At 40.7% G+C, this 24,770-nt stretch overlaps 1 protein-coding gene across 3 annotated transcripts in view; it reads right to left on the bottom strand.

Moving 5' to 3' along the window:
- FCHO2 (FCH domain only 2) overlaps nucleotides 1-24,770 on the bottom strand; it is a 216,385-nt gene that overhangs the window by 149,884 nt on the left and 41,731 nt on the right. For 2 of the 3 annotated variants that reach the window (XM_024223692.2, XM_024223703.2), the window contains exons 3-6: nucleotides 15,541-15,615; nucleotides 12,901-13,042; nucleotides 12,656-12,808; nucleotides 5,413-5,517 (exon numbers count right to left, since the gene is read on the bottom strand). In XM_024223692.2, the coding sequence (XP_024079460.1) occupies nucleotides 5,413-5,517; nucleotides 12,656-12,808; nucleotides 12,901-13,042; nucleotides 15,541-15,615 (475 nt within the window). Of the gene's footprint in view, nucleotides 1-5,412; nucleotides 5,518-12,655; nucleotides 12,809-12,900; nucleotides 13,043-13,571; nucleotides 13,598-15,540; nucleotides 15,616-24,770 lie in introns of those variants that run through there. The other variant, XM_024223697.1, reaches the window with a different exon arrangement.

Here is a 24,770-nt window from a genome sequence, read left to right on the forward strand (position 1 = left end):
ACAAAATTGTAGCCAAATGAATGATAGGAAGATGTTTAACTTGCATGGAGGTAAAGTTAATAGAATACTGTGCGTGGAATATGTGACTTAACACCATGCTTCAAAATGTTTTCATCTAAATTTATATGGTCTTCTGCTAGAAATATGTTATCTGATATTTCAGACAAATGTCTCTAACTTCTCTGAAGCCATGCCAACAAAGATTTCAGGAATGGAATCAAAGATATGCCCTGGCTTTGAGTTACTAAATGTGTCACAAAACACCAAGCCTGATGAAATCAGCGGTTACAGCCTCTAATATGTTTGGGAACTGAATGTTTCAGCTAGCACCAAGTTATCAAGACGTTGGAACTTAGTTTTCTCATGCTTGATCAGAACTTGCGATTCCAGATAGACTGAAGGAAAAGCATATATCAAGTGCTTCTCTAACTATGGCTCTGTTTCTTATGCAGAACAGATATGGAGAGGTAACTTACCTGTAACGGGAGATTCTTCAAGATGTGTGGTTCCTATCTGTATTCCACTGAGGGTTATGTGCATGCACCATGCACCTGGAGCTTTTCAAAATAGTAGTGTCCATTGGTCTGCACATGCGTCCTTGTATGCCTCGTGGTTTCATCTGAGGCGATAAAGGGTGGGGTGGACCGACTGTATCTTCAGTTCCTTCTCCACCGCAGATCTACCAGATCCGCAGCAGAGGGGAAGGAGGGTGGGTTGGAATACAGTTAGGGACCACACACCACGAAGAATCTCCAGTTATAGGTGAGTAACTGTTGTTCTTCGAGATGTGTTGCTCATATCCATTCCAGTTAGGTGTGCGTGCGCCGCATGCACAGTCGTCGTAAAGTTTTTCCCTTAGCTATGGAGCCCCCTGGAGTGGCGCCTCCATGGCGGTGAATATAGGACCCTGCTGACCCAGCGCCTCCTCAGTTCCTTCTTGCCGGCTACTCCGACAGAGGGGAAGTCAGGTGGGTTTGGAATGAATATGAGCAACACATCTCGAAGAACAGTTATGAGAAGGTAAGTAACCGTTTTTCTTCGAGTGATTGCTCATATCGATTCCAATTAGGTGACTCCCAAGCCCTACCCAGGAGGTGGGGTCGGAGCTATGGAATCACTGACTGGAGCACCGCTCTGCCAAATGCTGTATCATCTCTGGCGTGTTGGGTGATGGCATAATGAGAGGTGAATGTATGCACCGAAAACCATGTTGCCACCTTGAAAATCTCTTGTATTGGTACTTGGGCTGCCCAGGAAGCCTGTGTCCTCATGGAATGCGCTGGAAGCTGGAACTTTGGCTAGCTCGTAATATGTCCAGATGCAGGATGTGATCCACATTGAGATTCTCTGCGATGAGACCAGGAGACCTTTCATCTAGTCCGCCACAAACAGCTGGATCGAATTACGGAATGGCTTTGTGCGCTCGATGTAAAAAGCCAGCACTCATCCAACGTCCAGTGAGTGGAGCCTCTGCCCTTGGCAGCTTGCATGAGGTTTAGGGTAGAAAAATGTCCTGGTTGGTGTGGAATTGGGACACCAACTTTGGAAGGAAGGCCAGGTGAGGTCTGAGTTGTACCTTGTCCTTATAGAAAACCGTATGGGTAGGGGGTCTGATTTGAGGGCCTTTAACTCAGATACCCTCCTAGCAGAGGTAATGGTGACTAGGAAGGCTACCTTCCATGACAGGTAGAGGACCGAGCAAGTCGCCAGTGGTTCAAGCGGGGGGCCATTAGCCTGGAGAGGACCAGGTTAAGGTCCCACGCCGGGACCAGTTGTCTAATTTGTCGGTATAGATATTCCAGACCCTTGAGGAAATAGACCATGGGGTTGGCGAAGATGGAACGCGTGGCCACTCCCGGGTGAAAGGCCGAAATGGCTGCAAGATGCACCTTGATGGATGACATTACCAGGCCTTGCTGTTTCAGGTGTAGTAGGCACTCCAGGATGAGAAGAATGGGCGCCTGAAGTGGGGGGGTGCAGTGTTGAGCACACCAGAATGTGAACCTTTTCCACTTTGCCAAGTATGTAGCCCTAGTGGAAGGTTTCCTGATGCCGAATAAGACCTCCCTCACTGGTTCTGAGCATAGGAGCTCCATAGGGGGTAGCCATGAAGCTTCCAGGCCGTGAGATGGAGGGACTGTAGGTCGGGGTGGTGAAGGCGACCGTGGTCTTGGGTGATCAGGTCCAGTAGGAGTAGCAACATAATCAGGGCGTCTATCAACAGCTCCAGGAGCGTGGTGTACCAGTGTTGAAGACCACACCGTTGCCACCAGTATCACCACCTGTCCCTGCTGGTCTTGAGCAGGACCTTGTGTACGAGTGGGAACTGCGGGAACGTGTACAGCAGACGTCCTGTCTAGGGGAGGAGGAACGCATCTGCAAGCGAGCCCGGGCTGTGTTTTTGGAAAGAATAGAATTGCAAGCACTTTGTTGCTTTGTGTGATGACCAGTTCGATCTGGGGAGGTCCCCACGGCTGGAAGATGTTGTGTATGATATCCGGGTGGATGGACAACTCGTGGTTGCAGAAGGATCTGCTGAGGTAATCCACTAGCTCGTTCTGTGCCCCTAGGAGATAGGACTCTTCCAGGTGAATGGAGTGGGCTATTCAGAACTCCCATAACCGGAGGGCTTTCCGATATAGGGGAGAGGAACGAGCTCCACCCTGCTTGTTGATATAAAACATGGCAGTGGTGTTGTCCATCATAACTGCCATGCACTGTCCATGCAACTGCGCCTGAAAGGTTTGGCACACAAGTCGGATCGCCCTCAGCTCCTTGATATAGATATGGAGCGAGAACTCGTCCTGAGACCAAAGGCCTTGCGTCTGGATGTCTCCCAGGTGTGCGCCCCATCCCAGCACAGACATGTCTGTTACCAGGGGCAAGGAGGGTTGAGGGCCGTTGAATGGGACTCCCTCGCATACGGATTGAGGGTCGAGCCACCATCAGAGGGACTTGAGGTGGAATAGTGACCACAGGGTCCAGGCTGTCACACCCTGGATGGTAGACCAACACAAGCCACGCTTGGAGGAGTCTGAGCCTCATTCTGGCATGCCGGACTATGTACGTGCATGCTGCCATGTGGCCACGGAGACTCAGGCATACCCTTGCTGTAGTGGTCGGGTATGGCCTGAGGCCTTGTATGATGTCTGCCATTGCTTGAAAGCGGGCCTATGCTAGGAACGCTCAGGCCTGGACTGAGTCCAACAGCGCACCACCGAATTCTATTCTTTGGGTCGGTAACAAAGTTGACTTGATCCACCTCTCGAAGGTTGATCTGACGAAACAGACTTGAGACTCCACCTGTTCCCTGGAATGCTCTCTTGAGCAGCCAGTCATCGAGGTAGGGATATATCTGCACCTGCCTCCAGCAGAGGAAGGCTGCTATGACCAACATGCACTTTGGTGAACACTCGGGGGGCTGTCGACAGGCCGAAGGGGAGGACCGTGAACGGATAATGGTTGTGGTCGACCACAAGCTGGAGGAATCGTCACTCTGCAGACCGCATAGATATGTGAAAGTACCCGTCTTTCAGGTTGACAGCAGCATAGCAGTCTCAGATCCAGCGAAGGGATAATCGCACTCAGGGAGACCATGTGGAACTTTAATTTTTCCATGAACTTGTTGAGTCCTCGCAGGTCTAGAATGAGTCTGAGGCCCCCCCCCTTGGCTTTGGGAATAGAATCCCTTGCCCCTTAGCTCCTGAGGAACCTCCTCCACTGCCCCTACAGCGAGGAGTGTCTGCACCTCCTGGATAAGGAGTTGCTCATGAGAAGGGTCCCTGAAGGAGGACAGGGAAGGGGGCTGGGAGGGAGGAGAGGAGCAGAATTGGAGAGAACATCCCACTTCTCCTGTGTGAAGAACCCAGCGGCCAGATGTTCTCTGGGACCAAGCATGGTAGAAGCGGGATAGGCAATACATGAAACAGTGCTCTGTACTCTCTAGGAAAGCCTGAGGAATGTAACCAGGATTTCTTCCTCATGATGATTCCAGTAGTTTTTTTGGGGAAAGTTTGGAAAGTGTGTCACCAAGGATGAGAGAACGCAGAAGCTCTGACTCAGACCATGCGGCGGTGAGAAACAACTGATGATGTGGTCGGTTCACCCTGCCCTTTATTGCCTCGGGCAAAACCACAAGGCTATACAAGGGCACATGCGCGGACCAATGGACACCGCTATATTGAAAAACTCTGGCTCTAGGCGCATGGCCCATAACCCTCATTGGACTATAGAAGAGACCATCACTTGAAGAAGAACTTCTGATTCAATTATATTAGCAAATAAGTGTTCATACTCAAGAGGAAGAAATTTAACAATTAACTTTCCGTTTGAGTTCTTCAACACTAGTCTAGATAAGTGATTATAGTGCTTTCCTGTCAGTAGAGGAAAACAGAGTACCTGCAATTATTTCACTTACCCTCCACTTACAAGGAACTTTCCATTTCAGAACCACCAGTAACAACCAGAATGACCCAACCAGGACATTCTTCCATAAATGAATTTTCTCGGACTCAGATTTGACATTTTATAAAACTTGAGAGAAGGGGACTGGATTGTTGTAGGAGAACTCAGGAAGCAAGAGTTTGACAACTAAAATACTACAATATTATTTTTGGCTATGCATTCATCCTAGCAAGTAAACCTTAAAGAAATTGTTAGGGTGGACTGTTATTCTTCTCACTCTACTACTTTGCATTACTGCCCTATATATTTTTCTGTAATGCAAAACACTTAAAAACAACACTATCAAAAAGAAACAACTGTTCACAAACTTAAAACAGAAAAAAAGGAGGAAGCATGTACTGATTTTGGGGAGTCAAAACCAAGATTGTTGCTCAGTCCCTTCTCCCCTTTACTTAACTGCTATATCCCTGCAGAATTCCTATTTATGGCCTATCATCCTCCCACCTAACCCCAACAAATCTTTAACTCACTCCAATGCTCTCATTCCTTCTAGCAAAAAGATAAAGAGTCTAGACTACTCTCCACAAGGCTTCCCCTCCTGGACCCTAAGTCTTGCCCTACTACATCTTGCCTTTTGAACTCCAATACAAGAACTCCCTTCTGGATCAAACTCCCAGCTACAGCAATCACCTGATTTCCCACAAGAACATGCAAACACATCTACCTTTCCCCACAAAAGATCACTTTCTCTTCCCAATACTCACCTTCAAAAATCCTAGAACACTCATGCCTACACTTGTCAATTCAGGAATCTCACTGGTGGAAACAGAACAGTCATCCTAAATTTATCTTGCGTTTCCCAAATTACTTTTAAAAATATGCAACTCTCATTAACTTCAAATAGACCTACTTCACAATGATTCTATAATGTATTACTCTTCAAATTCTTTGTCCCTTTGGGGCCATCTAAAATCAAACTTGACTGGATGCAAATAATCCAGCACTTACCTGTGCAGTTTCCGTCATTTTCTTTTCAAAGTCAGATTTAGCTGCAGCATACTTTTCTACATAGAGTTTATAGGTATCTGTAGCTTTCTTTGATTTTATTGATGCCTGTAAAGAACATTTTACACAAAAACTATTAGAATACAATTATATTTTTCAATAAATTTATTCCAACCTAAGGCAATTTATATTTATCATTACTGAAAAGATGAAGATGGGGATGATTTATTCCAAAATGTCCAACAGGGCATGAGGCAAAAGATAGTAAAATGTGTTTTATTAAGATTCCACTGAATGGTAATTTAAGCACTTATAATAAATGATCGTATTTTTATTCAAACCCCATACTGTTCATGAAATACATCATTGGAAGTGACACATTTCAGGGTGCACCTGATCTTGGTGAAATGTCATAAAAGGTAAAGGTAACTACAAGTCTGACATGAAAAGTAGACAACTAGAAAGTGGTGAGTAGCAGAGCTAGGAGGGAGAAAAGGCAGCAGAATACATGTTTCTGGGTACCGACTATTCTGGGGATGGAACAAGAAAGAGGAAAGGAAGTATATAATGTTTTCACCCCTCAGTTCATAGAGAGCCGAGAAGCCTTATTAGATTCACCTATTGGCACTAGCTAATCCATACATTGTTTGTTAAAGTATTTTAAGAATTTTGTACATTGCTATGGAGTAAATGATTAGCTCATTTTAGACATCACAAATAGATGTTTAACTGAAGAATAAGGAAAAGGTGCAGGAAAAATGCAGGGTCAGAATACAGAGCAAATAAGATGTAACAGTTTCAAATAATATTTTTAAAAAACTATTGGAAGCCTCAAGAGGCCAAAAATGGGAGAATCTGGTTTCGAAAAGGGAAAAATAAAGAAAATAGAAAGTGCAGAAAAGGGATTCAAAATTGTGCTGGATTCTGTGTCACTGGAAATGTTAAAACCAAGATTGAACGTTTGTCTAAAAAAGACACGTTCTAGTTCAGGGATGGGCAAATTTTTTGGCCCAAGGGCCACATCTGGGTGGGGAAATTGTATGCAGGGTCATGAATGTAGGGCTGGGGTTGGGGTGCGAGACGGAGTGCGGGGTGTGCAGGAAGGAGCTCAGGGCAAGGGGTTGGGGTGCAGGAGGGGTGCGGAGTGTGGCAGGGGGCTCAGGGCAGGGGGTTGGGGGTGCAGGAGGGGTTCAGGGTGCGGGCTCTGGCCCGGCACCGCTTACCTCAAGCGGCTCGGGAGTGGCAGCAGTGTGCAGCGAGGCTAAGGCAAGCTCCCTGCCTGCCCTGGCCCCACGCCGCTCCCGGAAGTGGCCAGCATGTCTGGCAGTGTTCCTCAGGGTGGGGTGGGGCAGGCAGCGCCGCCGCGTGCTGCCCTCACCTGTGGGTACCACCCCCGAAGCGCCCATTTGGCGCAGTTCCCTGTTCCTGGCCAATGGGAGCTGCGGGAGATGGTGCCTGCAGGCAAGGGCAGTGCACGGAGCCCTTTGCCACACACACACACACCCCCAGGAGCCGCGGGGACCTGGTGCCAGCTGCTTACAGGAGTGGCACAGGGCCAGGGCAGGCAGGGAGCCTGCCTTAGCCCCACTGTGCCACGGGGCTGGCAATCCCGTGGGCTGGACTGAAAGCCCTGATGGGCCGGATCCAGCTCGCGGGCCGTAGTTTGCCCTCGCCTGCTCTAGTTCAAATAGGAATTAATTAAGGGAAGTCCTGTGGCCTGTGTTATACAGGAAGCCAGACTAGATGATCACAATGGTCCATTCTGAACTTCAAATCTAAAATAATTTCATTATTTGAAACCACAAGATTTTTTTTCCTTTTTGTAGGTATTAATAATCTTAAAATATATTGGTATGGCAGTGCCTCTGTATTAAGTTGGGTTCAGTTTTTCATGTAAAGTAGGGATTTGACCTTTTTAGTACAAAGAACACTTCTCAAAATTTACGGCATATAATCCATAAGTGAAGACTGAATTTTCTGAAGGCTTTGTACTCTTACCAGTTTTGAGTTACAATTAGTTAAAAACAGAACTTAATGTTTTTTCCTAAGTGTCTCAGCTTTTTTGCAGCCTTTTGTTAAAAAAAAGGGTGATTTCTCCTTAAACTTTCTGTACATTTAGAACTCAAAAAACTAGAGTTGAATCCTTAATTACAACCCACCATGTTTAGATATACAAAGTTAATTACTGTTGTGTATTATCTTTGTTGTTATAATCACAATTGGCTCTTACACAAAATAACCACTATTCCCCACAACTCTCAATCAGACTGATGCGACCCACTGAAACTAATCATGTCCTCTGTAAAGATGGCAACTATTTCACTAAAGACTTGAAATATGAAATAACACTATCCCTGTAAAAAAAAAAAAAGGCCACTATCTGTCATCATTACCAAAAGAATTAAAGCCAGATTGTCCTCAAGAAAAGGATGGTTACATTCTGTGTGCTGATTAGAAAACAAGACTGAAAACTGAGGAGGACAGTCTACCGTGAACCTCAGTTCAATCGGGGGGGAAGTAGCAGCCAGGGCTCCAAAGGAAAAGAAACTAAGGGTATGCCTGCACAGCAAATCAATCAATCAATCAAAGCCATGGCTGCAAGTCTCAGTGCACCAGTCAACTGACTCAGGCTCATGCTGCTGCACAGCTAAAAATTGCAGCATACACATTTTGGCTCAGGCTGGAGCCCAGACTCTGAAACCCGGTGAGGTGGGAGGGTCTCACTGCCCAGGCTCCAGCCCTAGTCCGAACAGCTTCATAGCCCTTTTTAGCACTGCTGCACGAGCCCAAGCTCTAGCTCCGAGACTGGTTATGTGGGCCTTTTTTTGCTGTGTAGATGTACCCTAAGAGCGCTGGAGCTTTCCAGCCTTTGCCAAAGCTCTGTGGCATAGACAGAAATTTCTCCACTCCGAGGAATCATGGCTGGTCTTGCATAGCAGAAATGGCCCTCAACAAGCTCTCCCACACATCAAGAAAACAGACACGACTGTACTGGAATTAAAGAGGGTAGAGATGGGATGCACCAGCCCCGCCTACGGTTGCCAATTTTGATTGGCTGTATTCCTAGAGGTTTCATCACATAGCAATCTTTAATTAAAGATTAATCTTTAATTCCTGAAACCCCAGGACAATCCTGGACGGTTGGCAACCCTAGCCCTGGCCCCTTCCCATTCCTGACATACAATTAATCCCTTGACCCATGCTTTATTATTCCCATGCCTTTTTATCTCCACAAACCATAGGGAAACAGAGGAAGGGGACATTCCTGCCCTCCACTTTCCAAATACCCTTCTGTACCTGCAGTATTAAAAACTCATGATATTTCATAAACAAACACTTGGTTTAAAAGAAATTAAGGTTGTGTGTGAAATCTCCCCAATTCAAATCCTTAAAAAGCAAGGAAATGTCAAGTTGAGACTTTTAAACTAGGACTTATTTTATTAAATTTAAAAAATGGTTTAAACTTGAAACAGCAGATAATAAATTAACAATCTAAATGCTGCATCTATGGTTTATAATACAGACAAAAATCAATTTGTGCTTTGAAGAGGGAAAACTTAACTACTTTGTGAAACTTACCGAGGAAAATTATTGAACAAGTGAATAGCAAATAATCAAACAACATCTTTAGAGTTCTACAAGCACGATGTTTGCATGTGTACACAAACACACTCAACAAGCAACTGTTGGTACTCCATTTGGTAGATTTACTGTAACTAAAAACTTAGCTGTCAGTCAAAAAAATATTGTAAAGTCATTACAAATGGAGAAGTTCAAGATTTTTGTGCTAACATAACAGGGAGCAAGATGAAACCATAACACAAGCTAGTACTAAGATTTTAGTGTCAGATAGTTGCTTAAGGTCACCCAATTTGGTAACAAGATTTTTCAAATACTTTCCTTTCAGATGCCTCAGTACAATATCTGTCCAATGTTTGATTGTATGATGAACTTTCAGTAGACACCCACTATTGCACCACAGAGGTGCACATTCCTTGTCTTCTGATAACAACCGTTTCCCTATGTTTGTGATATAAAGATATATTCTGTCCTCCTAAGGTGGTCAGAGACCACTCTATCCAGAGTTGACTGGTACAACCTTTGGTAACATGTCTCTGAAGTGTTTTGAGGGTGTACTCTTTTGAGTAAAATGGAATCAAAGAGAACATAATGTAGACAGAGCTGGTAGCTCCTAATGGGAGCACTGTTTCATGCAGCTGTATATTCAGCCAATGCCTGAACAGTCAGTCATTAGTCTTTAGTGAAGATTTGGAGAGTGTGCCAAATGACGGCCTTTGCATGAATCATCAACCCATACTTCAACTTTCTCCACTCACAAACTGGACATTACACAGTTTGAGTGTTCTGATTTTAAGTGTACAAGACATTTCCAGAGACATGTAACCCTCCTGGACACTGGATCTTATCTATTCTGCTATAATATACCTTGAGGTTTTTAAGTCCTTTCATCAAGCCTTTGATGAGTGTGTCAACTAAATTTGCCCTCCTGCAGAGTTCCAGTCTATCTAGGTAAACTATGGCTTTTCCTCCTGGGCTGGGGCAGAAGCTAGGAAAGGAGATGTCCTGGTTCAAGTGAAAAGACAAGATGACTTTAGACCAAAGACTAGGACAAGCTCAAAGGACAATTTTGTTGTCGGTGAAAATCTAAGGAGAGAGGACAGCCAGCAATCCTATTTGCTGAACCAAGGGGATAGTCAGCAAGAAAACCACACCGAAGATGAGAAAACTCTAGTCCACTAAGTGGAGGGCCTCAAATAGTCAAACAAGGATTCACATAATCACTGTAGAACGAGGTTAAAACTCCAGAGCTAAAGCAGGGGATCTGAAAGGAGGTAGCGAAATATCACAACTTTCAAGAAACAAAACAGATGGAAGGATCTCACTGTCCCCCAATCCAATGACTTTTAGGATGCTAAATCCCAACATTTGGGCTTCTTTAGAGCTGGGGGCTAGTCCCTTGTAAATGTAGTCCAGCTAGCAGAGATCATTTGGCCTGCACCAGGCAAGAGAAAACTCTCCGCACCAAATGGTAGGCAAAGCAGGTACTCTTTTTGCATGAATAAAATACCGTCAAGGCTACCCTGTCCGAGGTACTCCTAAAGGAGTTATGGTGTCTTGTCACAGACCAGGGCCAAGAGACTTTGGGTTTCTAGATCCGGATGCTGGTGCCTGCCAAAAACGTGGTGGGACAGAAGAAGAGGGACCTTGCTCCTTTGGGACAGGATTAAGAGATCCATGTATCAAAAACATCTTGATCATTTTGGAGCAATAAGAATTAGTCTGGGAATTGCAGACTACCTCTTGATTGGCCAGAGGAAAATGGAAGGGAAGACATAAACTAAAGAAAACTCCATGGAATGGCAAACCCATCCTTTGCAAAGTCAGTAGATTTCTCCTTCCTCTGCAGCAGATACGCAATCAACGGATACTATTTTTTTCTTTTTAAATTGAGATCAGATCCATGCTCAGGTTTCTCTTCCTGCCAAAAAACTTCCAACATCAGCAACCCCACAGCTGGGAGCACTCCTGATCTACTGAACCAGTCCCACTGTGCAGTTAAGTGGGAGGAATGTGGAGATATTTTACTGAGAGGAGGATCACCTCTGCCCATGAGAACATGAAAGTAACCCTAAACTTGTTGAGGGAAGGTCATGTCTACACTGCAATGAAAAGCCTGCAGCACCGAGTGTCAGACCACAGGTCAATTCACTCTGGCTTGTGGGGCTTGGGCTGCAGTTCTAAACAGATCAGTGTAGACATTCCTGCTCTGGATTGACCATGTGCTCTGAAACCTAGCAAGGGGAGAAGGGTCTTGGAGCATCTGATTTTAATAAGGGGAAGGGATAGCTCAGTGTTTGAGCATTGGCCTGTTAAACCCAGGGTTGAGAGTTCATCCTTGAGGGGGCCATTTAGGGATCTGGGGCAAAAATCTGTCTGGGGATTGGTCCTGCTTTGAGCAGGGGGTTGGATTAGATGATCTCCTGAGGTCCCTTCAAACCCTAATATTCTATGATCTATACTCTTATTTTTAGCCCCACAGCCCGAGCCAATTGACCTGGGCTCTGAGACTCGGTGCTGCAGGTTTTTCTTTGCAATATAGATACACCCTATGTCTCCAGCTGCCACCTTGGCATTACTGCTGTGTTGCGAGATTCTGAGTATGCGTCTTCCTTTGATTAAGTCCTAGAACATTAACAGACCTAGCATGACTGCCACAATTCAAGAGTGAGTATATGAAGCTTTGTCTTCCTTTGAACCAACTGAGAGCACAAATAGGCTCTCCACCCTGTCAGACTTCACATTTGTGGTAAACTGGATTCTACTTTGGGCCCTAGAAGAGGGAAATTTGTTCCCGGCCTGGTATGCACTGTTCTCCAGAGATGGGTTTATCCAATCTCATCTACTATTCAATTTCTTACTGGCTGGAAAGGTTAGCCAGTACCTCTCTTTGTTCCAAATATCTAGGATTCATGATAAACTAATAACTACATAACAGAATTTAAACAGTTTAATACCTCTTCAAGCCATTTCAGTATAAATCGTATCTTTGGCCAGGCCAGTTTTTTCCAACCTGGAAAAATCTCCCTTCATCCTCATTTCATTCTCACAGAAAAAAATTAAATTGTTAAAGAAAAACAGGAAAATAGCTTAGGAGGTCATTGGCATCTTAGACAATGAAGCTAAAAAAAAAAATGAATGAATGTTAACTTCTGTCAGTAACTTTCTGATTGTATTATTATCCAGGCATTAGGATAACGGTAAATAACTACTTATATCAGACTCAAGCAAAAAATGTATTCAACTAAGCAAAATAGAAGCATAACCTCAACTCATGTATTTTAAAATAAGGGAATTTGGTATTTACATATTTGACTGCACTAGATTTAATAAAAAGATGTAGCAGGTGCTGAAAAGGTTATACCCAATTTCAGTAAATGCCAGGAAAAACAAAATAAAAACTGCATGAGGTGTTTAAACTACAAGCACAGTTTGCACAACCTTTAACAGTGAACAGGTCAATTAATCAAGAGACAAGGCATTGAGAAAATAGTGGTTACAAACGCCTGTTTCACATGAAACAGGAAAGATGAAACTTATCTATTGCAATTTTTGATGTTGAATATTTCTCTTAAAGTAATAATAATGAGCCAATTCACATAATTCATCATAAATTACTAAACAACTTGACAAAACACTGCATTTAAATAAGACTTTGCAAAATTACCTTATCAATTTCTCTTTGTGTTGCTCCTTCCTTTTTCAAACGTTCTTGTTCCACACACTTAGTATTATAGTTCTCTTTTGATTTCTGTAGGGCCTGAATAATACTCTGAATGTTTTGCACTGCTTCCAAAGTTCCTGAAACTTCTTCTTTAGTCTGTCAAATATCACATACTTGTCAAAAATGACCAGTTTAATATTTTAACTGTAACAAATAACTGAAAACACATAAAATGGAGAGTGAGTAACCTTTTTATGAGCTTTGATTTGTTCATCTCCATACTTCTGCACTTCTTTTATTAGCTCTTGTAATTTCCGGACAAGCTCCAAGTGACAGCTTGCTACTTTTTCTGTTGATATTTTGAAAACATCCCAAACTGGTGCAAATGTCCTAAAAATAAACATTACAGGGAGGAGAAACATTATTTAATGTTGAATTCAATTTTTTTCTTTTTAAAACCAACTACAATTTTATAATAGAACCCTTAGGTATTGATGATATACTGATAAAGTGCACTCTTCTCTAAGAGTAATGATATAAAAATAGCACATTCTTATTCAAATCCATTCCTTTTCCTATTCAAAGTCCTCTCTACTAACTTCAAAGACAAAATTAAATGTTTACTGCTTTTTTCCTCCTGTTAACCATGCACAGTCAACATAAATAAAACAGAATAAATCAAGCTTACTCAATCTTATCCATTGTAAGTACAAGATATAAGTTCCAATCTGTTATACCCACATAAACCCACTGAATAATAGAATTGCACAGATGTTACTAATCATACTAGTGATATTGCAAGTAAAACACCCATGTGGACTCAGAGCAAGACTGAACATGCGAGGCTGGCTGTTTTCAGAGCAGAACCTCACTAAGGATGGAATGAGACTTTTAGATGCTTATAATGCAGAAAAATTACCTGTTTGGCTGAAACCTCATGCTTGATTTTAGCCTATAGCAAAAAATTTTGGAAAGTCACAGGAAAATCTTTTGTCATTATCAGATAACTTGAAAAGCTCAAAACAAAACCCTTGTTTTAGCATACTTGGCTAAAATGACATTTAAGTTTAAGATCCTATATTCAGTGGCTTATACTTTCTAAAACAACATTCTGGACTGAAATTTCTCAAGCCTGTTCTGGGGCAGATTTTTTTTCTTTTAGATATCTTTAAAATCATAGTCCATATTAATGATGCAGTGACGATCAGAGACTGAAATAAATGCAGGCAAAGTTTGATGAAATAACTGAAAAAAATGTATCTTTGTCATTAAGAAAATAAAGAGTTAAATACAAACACTACAGTAGCACCATGTTAAGATTGCAGTACTAAAAAGGAGATTCAGAATTAATGTTCAAGTCCATTAGTGTATCCCTGCAAATATGCATTATAATATTCTTTCCCTCTACAACAGCTTCCCCGTTGTTATCAATATCTCCCAGGGCATAGCTGAGAGCCTCTCCCCTCATGGAGTTGGGGGAAATAGCTATGAGCAGGGTCTTCAGACATTTACGGCCACATTTCCCCCAACTTTTGTTTTTCTTCCTGACTGAGGCTGAATCTATTTATGTAAGGAGGAAGGAAAATATCTTGGGTAATCAGTACAAGTTAGCTACAGCACCAGGACAGAGTAAGCGTGAGGTGCTTGTTATAGGGCAGGGGGGATTTAAATTAACATTCTGTATTTCTGACAATTTGCAGTCTTTGTTGTTTGTTTCTGTTCATCCTACCTTTTCTGACTGTCCGCTCTCTGGAGCAAGGATCGATATATACTCATATATTCATATATACTCTCAAACAAGCCATCTTAACTTTTGTCATCTTAAAATTTAAAAAAGTACTGTTGTATTAAAAATGTCATACTTGAACACTGAACATGACACCTACAGTGAATCTTGCCATGTGATATTTCTAAAGATGGTGTCATATCAAGCATAAACCATTGCAATTTTTTTTAACTTTTAAGAACAGATTCACTAGCACACAAAAGCAGCACAAATAAGCTAGAGAGCATTGCCCAGTTAAGCTGTATTTACAGTTACTTTGCCTTGCAAAGCAGCCAAAATGTATTGGTGATTCTGTCCAGTTTTATCATACTACTGGCTCATCACAACCAATAGAATTGTTGCAAGCAAATTAGCTATAAAAGGAAGGATAGTGATTGGTTGAGTTACCTTTGACAACACAATGGTCCCACTTAAGAATTAACTGAGCTATTGATCTGACCCTGTCTCTAGCCAAACAACAATTAGATACAACTATTAATTTAATTTCAACTTAATTTCCTAAATACAGCCTACGCACAAGATTTCAATGAATTCTACCTATATGGAAAGGCTGAAGACTCTGTTTTTTCTGTTACTAAGATAATTCAGGACAAAAAATACTGACACAGATGCTACATTTCTTATAGGATGCATTTTTTTTATTTAATTTGAAATTAACAAATTTACTCCGAATTTTCTGAAAATTCAATCTGTACTCAGAGAGTACCTGCTGTAACTCTGGGGAAGATCTGTTGTATTTTTCATACATAACAAATCCCTTCTTTAGTACAAAATGGACTTCAACCTTAATTATAGAGCCGCAACAGCCATCTCCATAATTGTTCCTCCAGTAAGACTGTATGAGTAAATGGACTTGTGAACCATTTTATATTTAAACTGCACCTTTTTCTATAATCCTCTTTTCATATATCCATGTGGATTTTATAACTGCTGCATAATCATGCAATTAAAAGCCTTATTGTCATACAATGCATTTTAAAAGATGCCAGAGTTAAGGCTGTTACTAGAACTTTAATTCTGTTAATGCAACATTCAGGTTGAAATCTTAATTGCATAGTGTTCAGGGATTAATAATTTTTCTGTTATACAAATATTAACTTACCCAAGCTGCGTGTAATTGCTTGCTGATTTGGCTAGCTTTGTCATTGACCTTGAATATGCCTCCTCTATTGTAGCCCTGTTAAAAACAAAACATACAAAGTTCCTAATGTTAAGTAATCCAAATCACAAATCAATAAAGCTATTAGGATCCATGAAGATATGTGCTTTAAATGCACAGCAAAGGAAACACAGCTTACCATGTATTGTTTTAAAATGACAAAGGCAGTGTTTTCAATGCACCCTCATAAAATCCACCACCAAATTACATTTTGTGTGCTAAAAGTCAAAGATGGTGAATAGTGTGGCGGAATGGTGCTTACAAACACCGAAGAAACTCAGCTCTTATGGTTCTTTTATCAAACTGTCTCAAGAGCTTCACAATAAGGTGGGAAGGGGGAGCCATTCTGCCTCCATACGCTGCTGGATGATTTGCCAAAGGCTGTTTTAGTACTATAAATTTCTGAATTACAGAGTAGTGCAATTGTAACACATGCTTTTATAAGATATTAAATGACATTCAAATAGACAAATACTAAAAATAAACAAAGCAATCACACATTAATTGGTGAAGTAAGTTGCACTAAAAGGGTATTTAAAAGAGAAATTCTAAGAACTAGCTCATCTTTTAAGATCCCTCTGAAATGCTATAATGGCATACTGTGATTTTACGTGTTGTTTGGGGTTGGAGTAACAGCATGGTAGGAATAATGTCATCATGGTATTTAGAGTGCTTTTGTTTGAATGACCTGAGAAATATTTTTGGAGAAGCTCATCTGTACATACTGAATTTTTTTCCACCTTCATTTAGTGAGTTGTCTTGATTATAGCTGCTCACTGCTGAAGTGGTGGTTTCTGATTTTCCCTTGTAATGGGACTTTCTAGGCAAAGGCATTTCCTTTGGTAATATGATACCCAGAAAGAAGTAATCACTTGAGAAATTTCTCCAGAGAGCATGAAGATCAATTTATTCAACTCCCAGTAAGATGACTAGGGAGGAGAAGACTCTGTATATGAGTTCCCCTCTGTCTCATCCCTACCCTCCAAAACAAAGATCCAGCCTAAATGCTGGACTCCGTTTTTATCTAATTTTGATAGGGAAGGGGCTACATTAAATACGTTTTATAATTCAAACAAAACAATGGGTCAAAAACTTGATGTTTTACCTCAGATTTAAAAAAATATAAGATCTGTAGAACATTTTAAGAGGCATTATTGGGACATTAAAAACAGATCTGCAGATCTCTTTCTAAGAAAACACTGCTATGAGTAAGGGCTTGGATTGTCATTTAAAGCAAGGGGCTTCAAGAGATCATCATTTTATTACTGTGTGTGTTTATTAAGAAGAAATTTAAATGATCAAATTTGAAACTACAATGACAGAAAAGGCTTTCCACTTAAAAACATGATAATTTATTTCCAAAAATTCTTTTTTACTTTTTAAGAGTCAAGTTAATGTTACCTGACGTGACATGGGAAACACAAAGTAGTATATTTTCATGAAATCTAAAAACTTTATGTACTAGAAATTTGCCAGCTTAATTGTTTATGCATTTCACGTCCAATCATTGCACGTTTTCCTTTTTCCTCCTTTTTGATGTTTCTGCTCTTCTATTAATTGTATGGCTGAACAATTTGTCCTTGATTATACCACATTAGAAAGGCCAGGTCTACACTATAAACTTACATCAGTATAACTATGTCGCTCAGGGGCAGGAAAAATCGACACCCTTGAAAGACGCAGTTATACCAACCTAAACCCCGATGTAGACAGCGCTATGTCCACAGGAGGGCTTCTCCTGTCAACATAGCTACCGCCTCTCGCGGAGGTGAATTAACTATGCCGACGGGAGCTCTCCCATCAGCGTAGCAGCATCTTCACTAAAGCACTGCAGCTTTTTACGTGTAGACCTGCCCAAAGACAATTAAAATGTGTGTTTCTGTATTTTTATGTATTAAACACACACACGTTTATTATAATCATCATATATTATTTCCTAGATTTGTCAGGTTATAAAGATGGCTCAGTGCCTTATTCTACACAAAACTGACCAAAAGTTTGTGGCCTTTTCTCCAATTCAGACCTTGCCACCCTTTTATCTATGACTTTGTCACCATGAGGCTGGCTCACTACAATGTACCTGACTTGAGGATGCCCATAAATATCACCATAAAGTCCTACTTGGTGCAGGATGCTGCTGCTTTCCATCATGAGCATGTAACATTTACACTTCATGCTCTCCATTAACCGTACCTATTTGCTTCCTGGTGCAATCTGATGTGCTGGCTACATTCTATAAAGACCTGAATGATCTAGGATCCATTTATTTTAGAAGGTGCCCCTCCTCAATCTGCTGCACATTTAAGATTAGACGTGGCACAACTGTTGAGTCCTTCCTGTGAAATTCACTCTAACAGCTGCTCTGAATAAGTTTACTGACTTCAAGGTGCAATGCACCTTGTGGTCCAGCAGGGTTTAAACTGAGTTTTAGGTACCAGTAAGGTGGCTGCTTGTGTTCACATAAATTAGTTGTTAAATGCATACAAAAACAATCCAAGCAGTCACATAGCTCATCTACAATGTATCCCCAATAGTTAAACTGAGGGTTTTCAAAGAAGAGGGAAAATTGTGGGGCAGCCCACCTTTTCTTTGCTTTTCATCCCTTTAAGAGCAAAACTTCTACCAGAAAACTGAGACAAAATAGAGTGAGGAGCCCTAAGTTTCAGTGGAAAGGAGAGTATCAACTCACCAACATAACGAGGATGGTTTTAAACTACGTCCAAAGCAGTCAGGTAACAAATGCCCACAAACAGGTATAAAAAAGGTGACCTTAACAGAGGAATAGATACTGAGAGAAAATGAAGAATTACAATAGGGTCATAGGAGGAACAAGAGGGCTAACAGTGGGGGTATCTGCTCAACATCTTAGATACCTATACACAAATGCAAGCCGTATGGAGAATAAAACAGGAAGAAACGGAAATATTACAACATAAGATTGTAAAATAAAATTATGACAATTGGCATTACAGAGTTGGTGGGATAAATCTCATGACTGAAATATTGGTATACTGAGGTATAGCTTGTTCAGGAAGGCCAGGGAAGGAAAAAAGGAAGGAGGTGTTGCATTATCCATCAAGAATATATACACTTGTTCTGAGACCCAGAAGGAGGTCAGAGGCAGACCAGTTGAAAGTCTCTGGGTAAAAATAAAAGCAAGGGAGGAGTGAGGGGAACAAGGATTATGTCAAGGTAGAGGTCTACCATAGATCACAAAAACAGGAGGAGGTTGATAACGGTAAAGATGCAATAGCAAACTAGTCTGATTAGGAGGAAAGATTGGAATAATAGCAAGAGACCAATATAGTTTCATCAGGAGCCCTTTAATGACCTGAAAATAATAAAGAAATCCTACAAAAAGTGGAAACATGAACAGATTGCTTCGGATGAGTATAAAAGAATACCACATGTATGTAGGTACAAAATAAGAAAGGCTAAGACACAAAATGAGTTACACCTAGCAATGGACATAAAAGGCAATAAGAAAAAGTTCTATAAGTACATTAGAGGCAAGAAAAAGATGAAGGACAATGTAAGTCCACTAAGCGCAGAAGGAGAGCTAATAACAGAACATCAAGAAGGCTGAGATGTTTAATGCCTATTTTTCCTTCAGTCATCACTACTGCCTGTCCTTCCCTTCTCACATTTACCTCCAGACTTCTTCTCCTTGTCCAGATCTATTCCGCCCCCAACAATCTTCTATTCATTGAACTTTTTGAAACTTTGCACTTTTAGAGAGAGGTAAGGGATGGACTCTGTGTACACAAATTTGCAGAAGGACAATAGGGTTGAGGTCTGTTATTTCTCACTTCTATATATTTATTAAAAACATTTTTGCTGTTAACAAGCATGTTATCTCTGGAGACACAAATCCACAGTTTGAGAACTGCAAAACTAAGTATCTTCTAGACTGATCACTGAGTCCCACTGGGTAGACACAAAGATTAACCTAAATAATCTATACAGAAGCCCCTGGAACCCCATAAAATTGGGTCCCTAATCCATGAACTATTGGAACTCATTTACAAAACTTTTCTTAAACATTACATGAATATATTGTTTCATACTGTAGAATTAGAATTTATAATCCCTATTCCATGATGAGATATCTTTAAGCTATAATGTATCTTAATTAAAACTATCTTTAGATAGGTTTTTCCTCAAAAAGCATTTTATCAAAAAATCCGATTTAAATAAAAAAATCGGATTTTTTAATTTTTTTTTTAAAAAATCATTGATTTTTATCCACCCTGAGCTTAACACAATTAATATAAAAATAAGGGAGAAGGAATGCAAGCCAAATTAGGAAAAAAGCACAGGTTACAGAAAATTTAGATGAATTAGATGTATTCAAGTCAGTAGTGCATGATGAAATTCATTGTAGGACATTTAAGGAACTGGCTGAAGCAATTTTGGAACTGTTAGCAATTATCTTCAAGAACTCATGGAGGACAGATGAGGTCCCATAGGACTGGAGAAAGACAAACATAGTGCTTATCCTTAAAAAAGAGAAACAAAAAGAGGATCTGGGGAATTATAGACCAGTCAACCTAACTTCAATACCTAGAAAGAGATAGAAACAAATTATTAAGCAATCAATTTGTAAGCAAGTAGAGAACAGCAAGATGATAATTAAAGACAACATGGATTTGTCAAGACAAGTCACACAGACCAATCTAATTTTCTTCTTTGATGGGGTTACTGGCCTAGTGCGTGGGGGGGGTAAGCCGCAGATAGGATATATCTTGATTTTAAGTAAGTATTTTGACTCATGCCCACATGACATTTTCCTAAGCAAACTAGACAAATGGGGCCCAGGTGAAATTACTATAAGTTGGTGTGCACATTTGGTTGAAAGACTGTACTCAAGGAGTAGTTGTCAATGATTCACTGCCAAACTGGGAGAACATATCTAATGGAATCCCACAGGGATCTGTCCAGGGTCCAGTACTGGTCAATATTTCCATTAATGACCTCGATAATGGAGTGGAGAGTATGCTTATAAAATCTGTGGATAGTATCAACCTGGGAGTGATAGCAAACACTTTGGAGGACAGGATTGGAATTCCAAATGAGCTTGATAACTTGGAGAAATGGTCTGAAATCAATAAGATGAAATTCAGTAAAGACAAGTGAAAAGCACTATATTTAGAAAGGAAAAATAAATGCACTGCTACACAATGGGGAATAATTGGCTGGGTAGTTAATATTTCTGGCAAGGATTGGGGGTTATAATGGATCACAAATTGAATACAAGTCAGCAATGTGATGCAGTGCAAAAAAGGCTAATACCATTCTGAGGCGTATTAACAGGACTGTCCTATGTTTGACTTGGGAGGTAACTGTGCCACTCTACTCTGCATTGGTGTGGCCTCAGCTGGGGTAATGTGTCCAGTTTTGGGCACCACACTATAAGTAAGAAGTGAACAAAGTGGAAAGAGTCTAGAGGAGAGCAGGACAAATGGTACAAGGTTTAGAAAACCTGACCTGTCAGGAAAGGTTAAAAAAACTGGGCATGTTTTCTCTCTTGAGAAAAGAGAATGGGGATCTAATAACAGTGTTCAAATATGTTAAGGGCTGTTATAAAGAGGACAGTGATCAATTGCAAATAGGCTTCCAAGGGAGGCTGTGGAATCTCAGTTATTGGAGGTTTAAAGAACAGACAAACACCTGTCACAGATGGTCTAAGTATACTTGGTCATGCTTCAGTGCAGGGAGCTGGACTAGGTGACTTCTCAAGGTCCCTTCCAGCCCTACATGTCTATGATCCTATGACTGCCCAGGAAAGAAAGATCAGAGTAGATGTCACAAGTAATCCACTTTAGGGCTGTCCTTCAGTTCCTTTCACTCACTAAAATTTTAGCAAAGACTCAAATAACGAAGGTGAAGGGTGAAGAGAGCAAATCTATACTGCTATAAGAATTAACTGATTATTGTCAATATAAATCCGAATCTTGGGAACTAGCAGTAACTAGCAATTTTGTAACTAGCAGTAACAATCCTGTAAAACAGTGGGTCTGAGTAGGGTTAGTTAAAACAGATGCTTCCTCAAAACAGATGTCTGATCTAACTGTCTAGTCAAAGTAATGCTGTGTAACTATGTCAGTAGAGTTCCAGGTAGCATCGCCTAGAGATGGAAACTCTCTAAGGGTACGTCTACACTTACCGGAGGGTCCGGCGGCAGGCAATCGATGTTCTGGGATCGATTTATCGCGTCTGGTTTAGACGCAATAAATCGACCCCGGATCGATCCCGGAAGTGCTTGCCGTCGACGCCGGTACTCCAGCTCGCCGAGAGGAGTACGCGGCATCGACGGGGGAGCCTGCCTGCCACATCTGGACCCGCGGTAAGTTCGGACTAAGGTACTTCGAATTCAGCTACGTTATTAACGTAGCTGAATTGGCATACCTTAGTCCGAAGTGGGGGGTTAGTGTGGACCAGGCCTAAATCTGATGGAATTTGTTCAATGAAGACTGTAGCACATCTGAGACCTTCAAGTACCAATATGCATGAAATGTCATAAGTTTGTACACAAACAATGATTTATTTATACAACTCCTGGGTACAAGCAGAAAATCCTTCTGCTGGAAGATGGTAAAATGAGATGGCTGCCAGATTAAGCTTGACAGTACTCAAGGACAACCCAGATTATTATTATTATTTGGGGGGGGGGGGTTTACAGTAGTACCCATAGGCCTCAAATCAGAATCAGGGCTCCATTGCGATAGGAACTGTACGAATGCATGTACAACACAGTCCCCTCCCCAAAGAGCTTACAATGCAATATAAGACAAGTTTCAACAAATGAGTGTAACAAACAATGAGAGTGGGAGGAGGAAAACAGTGATTAGATGATGCAGCTGCATAGGCTAATGTACCTGCGTCCACTTTGATCAAAAAGTAAAGAAAAACTGTTTAATTTAGTTAGACCTTGCCTAACCTGTTTTTTTATGTAAACTCTGCCATTTTTAACCCATAGCTATTTCTAATTTAAAATATAAAGCAACTCTGCTTCTGGTTATTTCTAATTGATTTAAATCTAACTTTTCTCTTTTCTAAATTTGTTTTTCTTCTGCTTAATATCCTTTTGCCTACTTTGTTTTAAAAGACACTCAGCTCTATTTCAGTTTTCATTTTTATTTCTGTAAATCCCTATACTAATTTTATACGTTTAAATTAAAATATAAAATAAAATCAGTTCCCTGGTTAATTCCTTTTAGTCAAACAAGAATAAACACATTCCCAGTTAATAATGTCACTGGGCCGCCTGAAGTATTGAAGGGGAGCCAACAGAACTGCCTTCAGACCCAATATATTTTTGTGCAACTCAAACCCTTCAAAATTCCAGAAACTGTGCACTGTTAGATAATCCGGATGAGCTCACCATTCATTGCCTGAGAAATCTGTCATTACCATAACAAGGTACTGAATAAAACATCTTTGCAGGCATTCTCACACTCTATTCAGTACAAAGGGATTTCTTTTAGGAAATGACTACAGGAGATTAATTTCATCATGTAAAAGATCTAACTGAAGTCTGGCAAACAATGTTATGTAAATGTAGGAAGTCACGAGTCCTAGAAACCTCAAGAAAATGCTTTAAATATTTTGGATACTTCTCATAAAAATAATTTCTGTGAACCAATAAAATTTACTTTTAAAAGGAGGAACTGGCATTTAAAAGGGTAACAGATCATCATAATAAGTGGAAGTACACATAATAGGCAAATAACTAAGACAGGACTTTTGTACATTCACTGCATCCTATCCCTATCAGTTCATACACTGAAAACTTTCAATCCAAAGGTGTTTAGCGCCAGACCCATTTAACTCTGATTGTAACAAATCTGAAATATGATACTATAGAGGAAGAGTGATGAAGAAGACCATTCTATTTCATCAGCAGAAACTATCCTGAAATAAAATCTTGAGATAATTGGTCTTCCCAAAAGAATATTGACAACTTCATAAACCATCCTCATCTTCCCAAATATTAACTTTTCAGAAACCAAAGGAGTCATATGGGAGGATAGACTGGGTAATCTCAGTGAAGGTTTGGGTAAAGATGAACTCAATAGGTGCAAATATACAATAAAAGAAAATGTATACTCAATTTAAATGAGACTGTACATTAGTTTTTGTAGCATTTTAATATAGAAAATCATAGAATGTCCATTCCAGATTAACGAGGAGTCAGGTGGCACCTTAAAGACTAACAGATTTAAGGTGTCACCGGACTCGTCGTCGTTTTTGTGGATACAGACTAACACGGCTACCCCTCTGATACTTGACACCATTCCAGATTGTAATGTTGAAATATCTAAGCACAAGCAAGTGAAGTTAAGGATGATACAATATTCAGGCCTGTGTATCCTGACTTGATCGTTGTAACTTCCTCCTCTCTGTTCTGACACCCACATTACTTCCTCTCCTATAATTCACCCAAAATTCAACTGCTAAGGTCATCCTTCCTCATCACTTCAGACATGTTACCCCTTCACCCCAACGGCCTCTGCATGTCTGCCCCCCTTTATCTATGTATCTTTTATTATATTCCCACATCGCTGCCAGTGACACCAACTTTAACCTAACCCAATTTGTCGTCTTTTCCCAAAATTGATTTTGCACTTTCTTCTAAAATGACTGTATACATGGAATATCCCTTTTATACATCATCCTATTTCAAGCTCTCCTCATTTCTACCATGATACCTACAAGAACTTATGTTTTAAGTACAGAGGTGTTCACTTTAAATGAGTGGTTCTCAACCTCGGGGTACGTAGAGGCCTTCCAGGGGATACATCAACTCATCTAGATATTTGCCTAATTTTACAACATGCAACATAAAAAAGTACTAGCAAAGTCAGTACAAACTAAAATTTCATATGACTTGTTTATACTGCTGTATATATTATACACTGAAATGTAAGCACAATATTGATATTCCAATCGATTTTATAATTATATAGTAAAAATGAGAAAATAAGCAATTTTTCAGTAATAGTGTGCAGTGACACTTTTGTATTTTTATGTCTGATTTTGTAAACAAGTCGTTTTTAAGTGAGGTCAAGTATCAGAGGGGTAGCCGTGTTAGTCTGGATCTGTAAAAAGCAACAGAGAGTCCTGTGGCACCTTTAAGACTAACAGATGTATTGGAGCATAAGCTTTCGTGG

Source organism: Terrapene carolina, unplaced genomic scaffold (genome assembly GCF_002925995.2).
Source record: "Terrapene carolina triunguis isolate 2854851 unplaced genomic scaffold, T_m_triunguis-2.0 Scaffold69, whole genome shotgun sequence".
Taxonomy (NCBI): domain Eukaryota; kingdom Metazoa; phylum Chordata; order Testudines; family Emydidae; genus Terrapene; species Terrapene triunguis.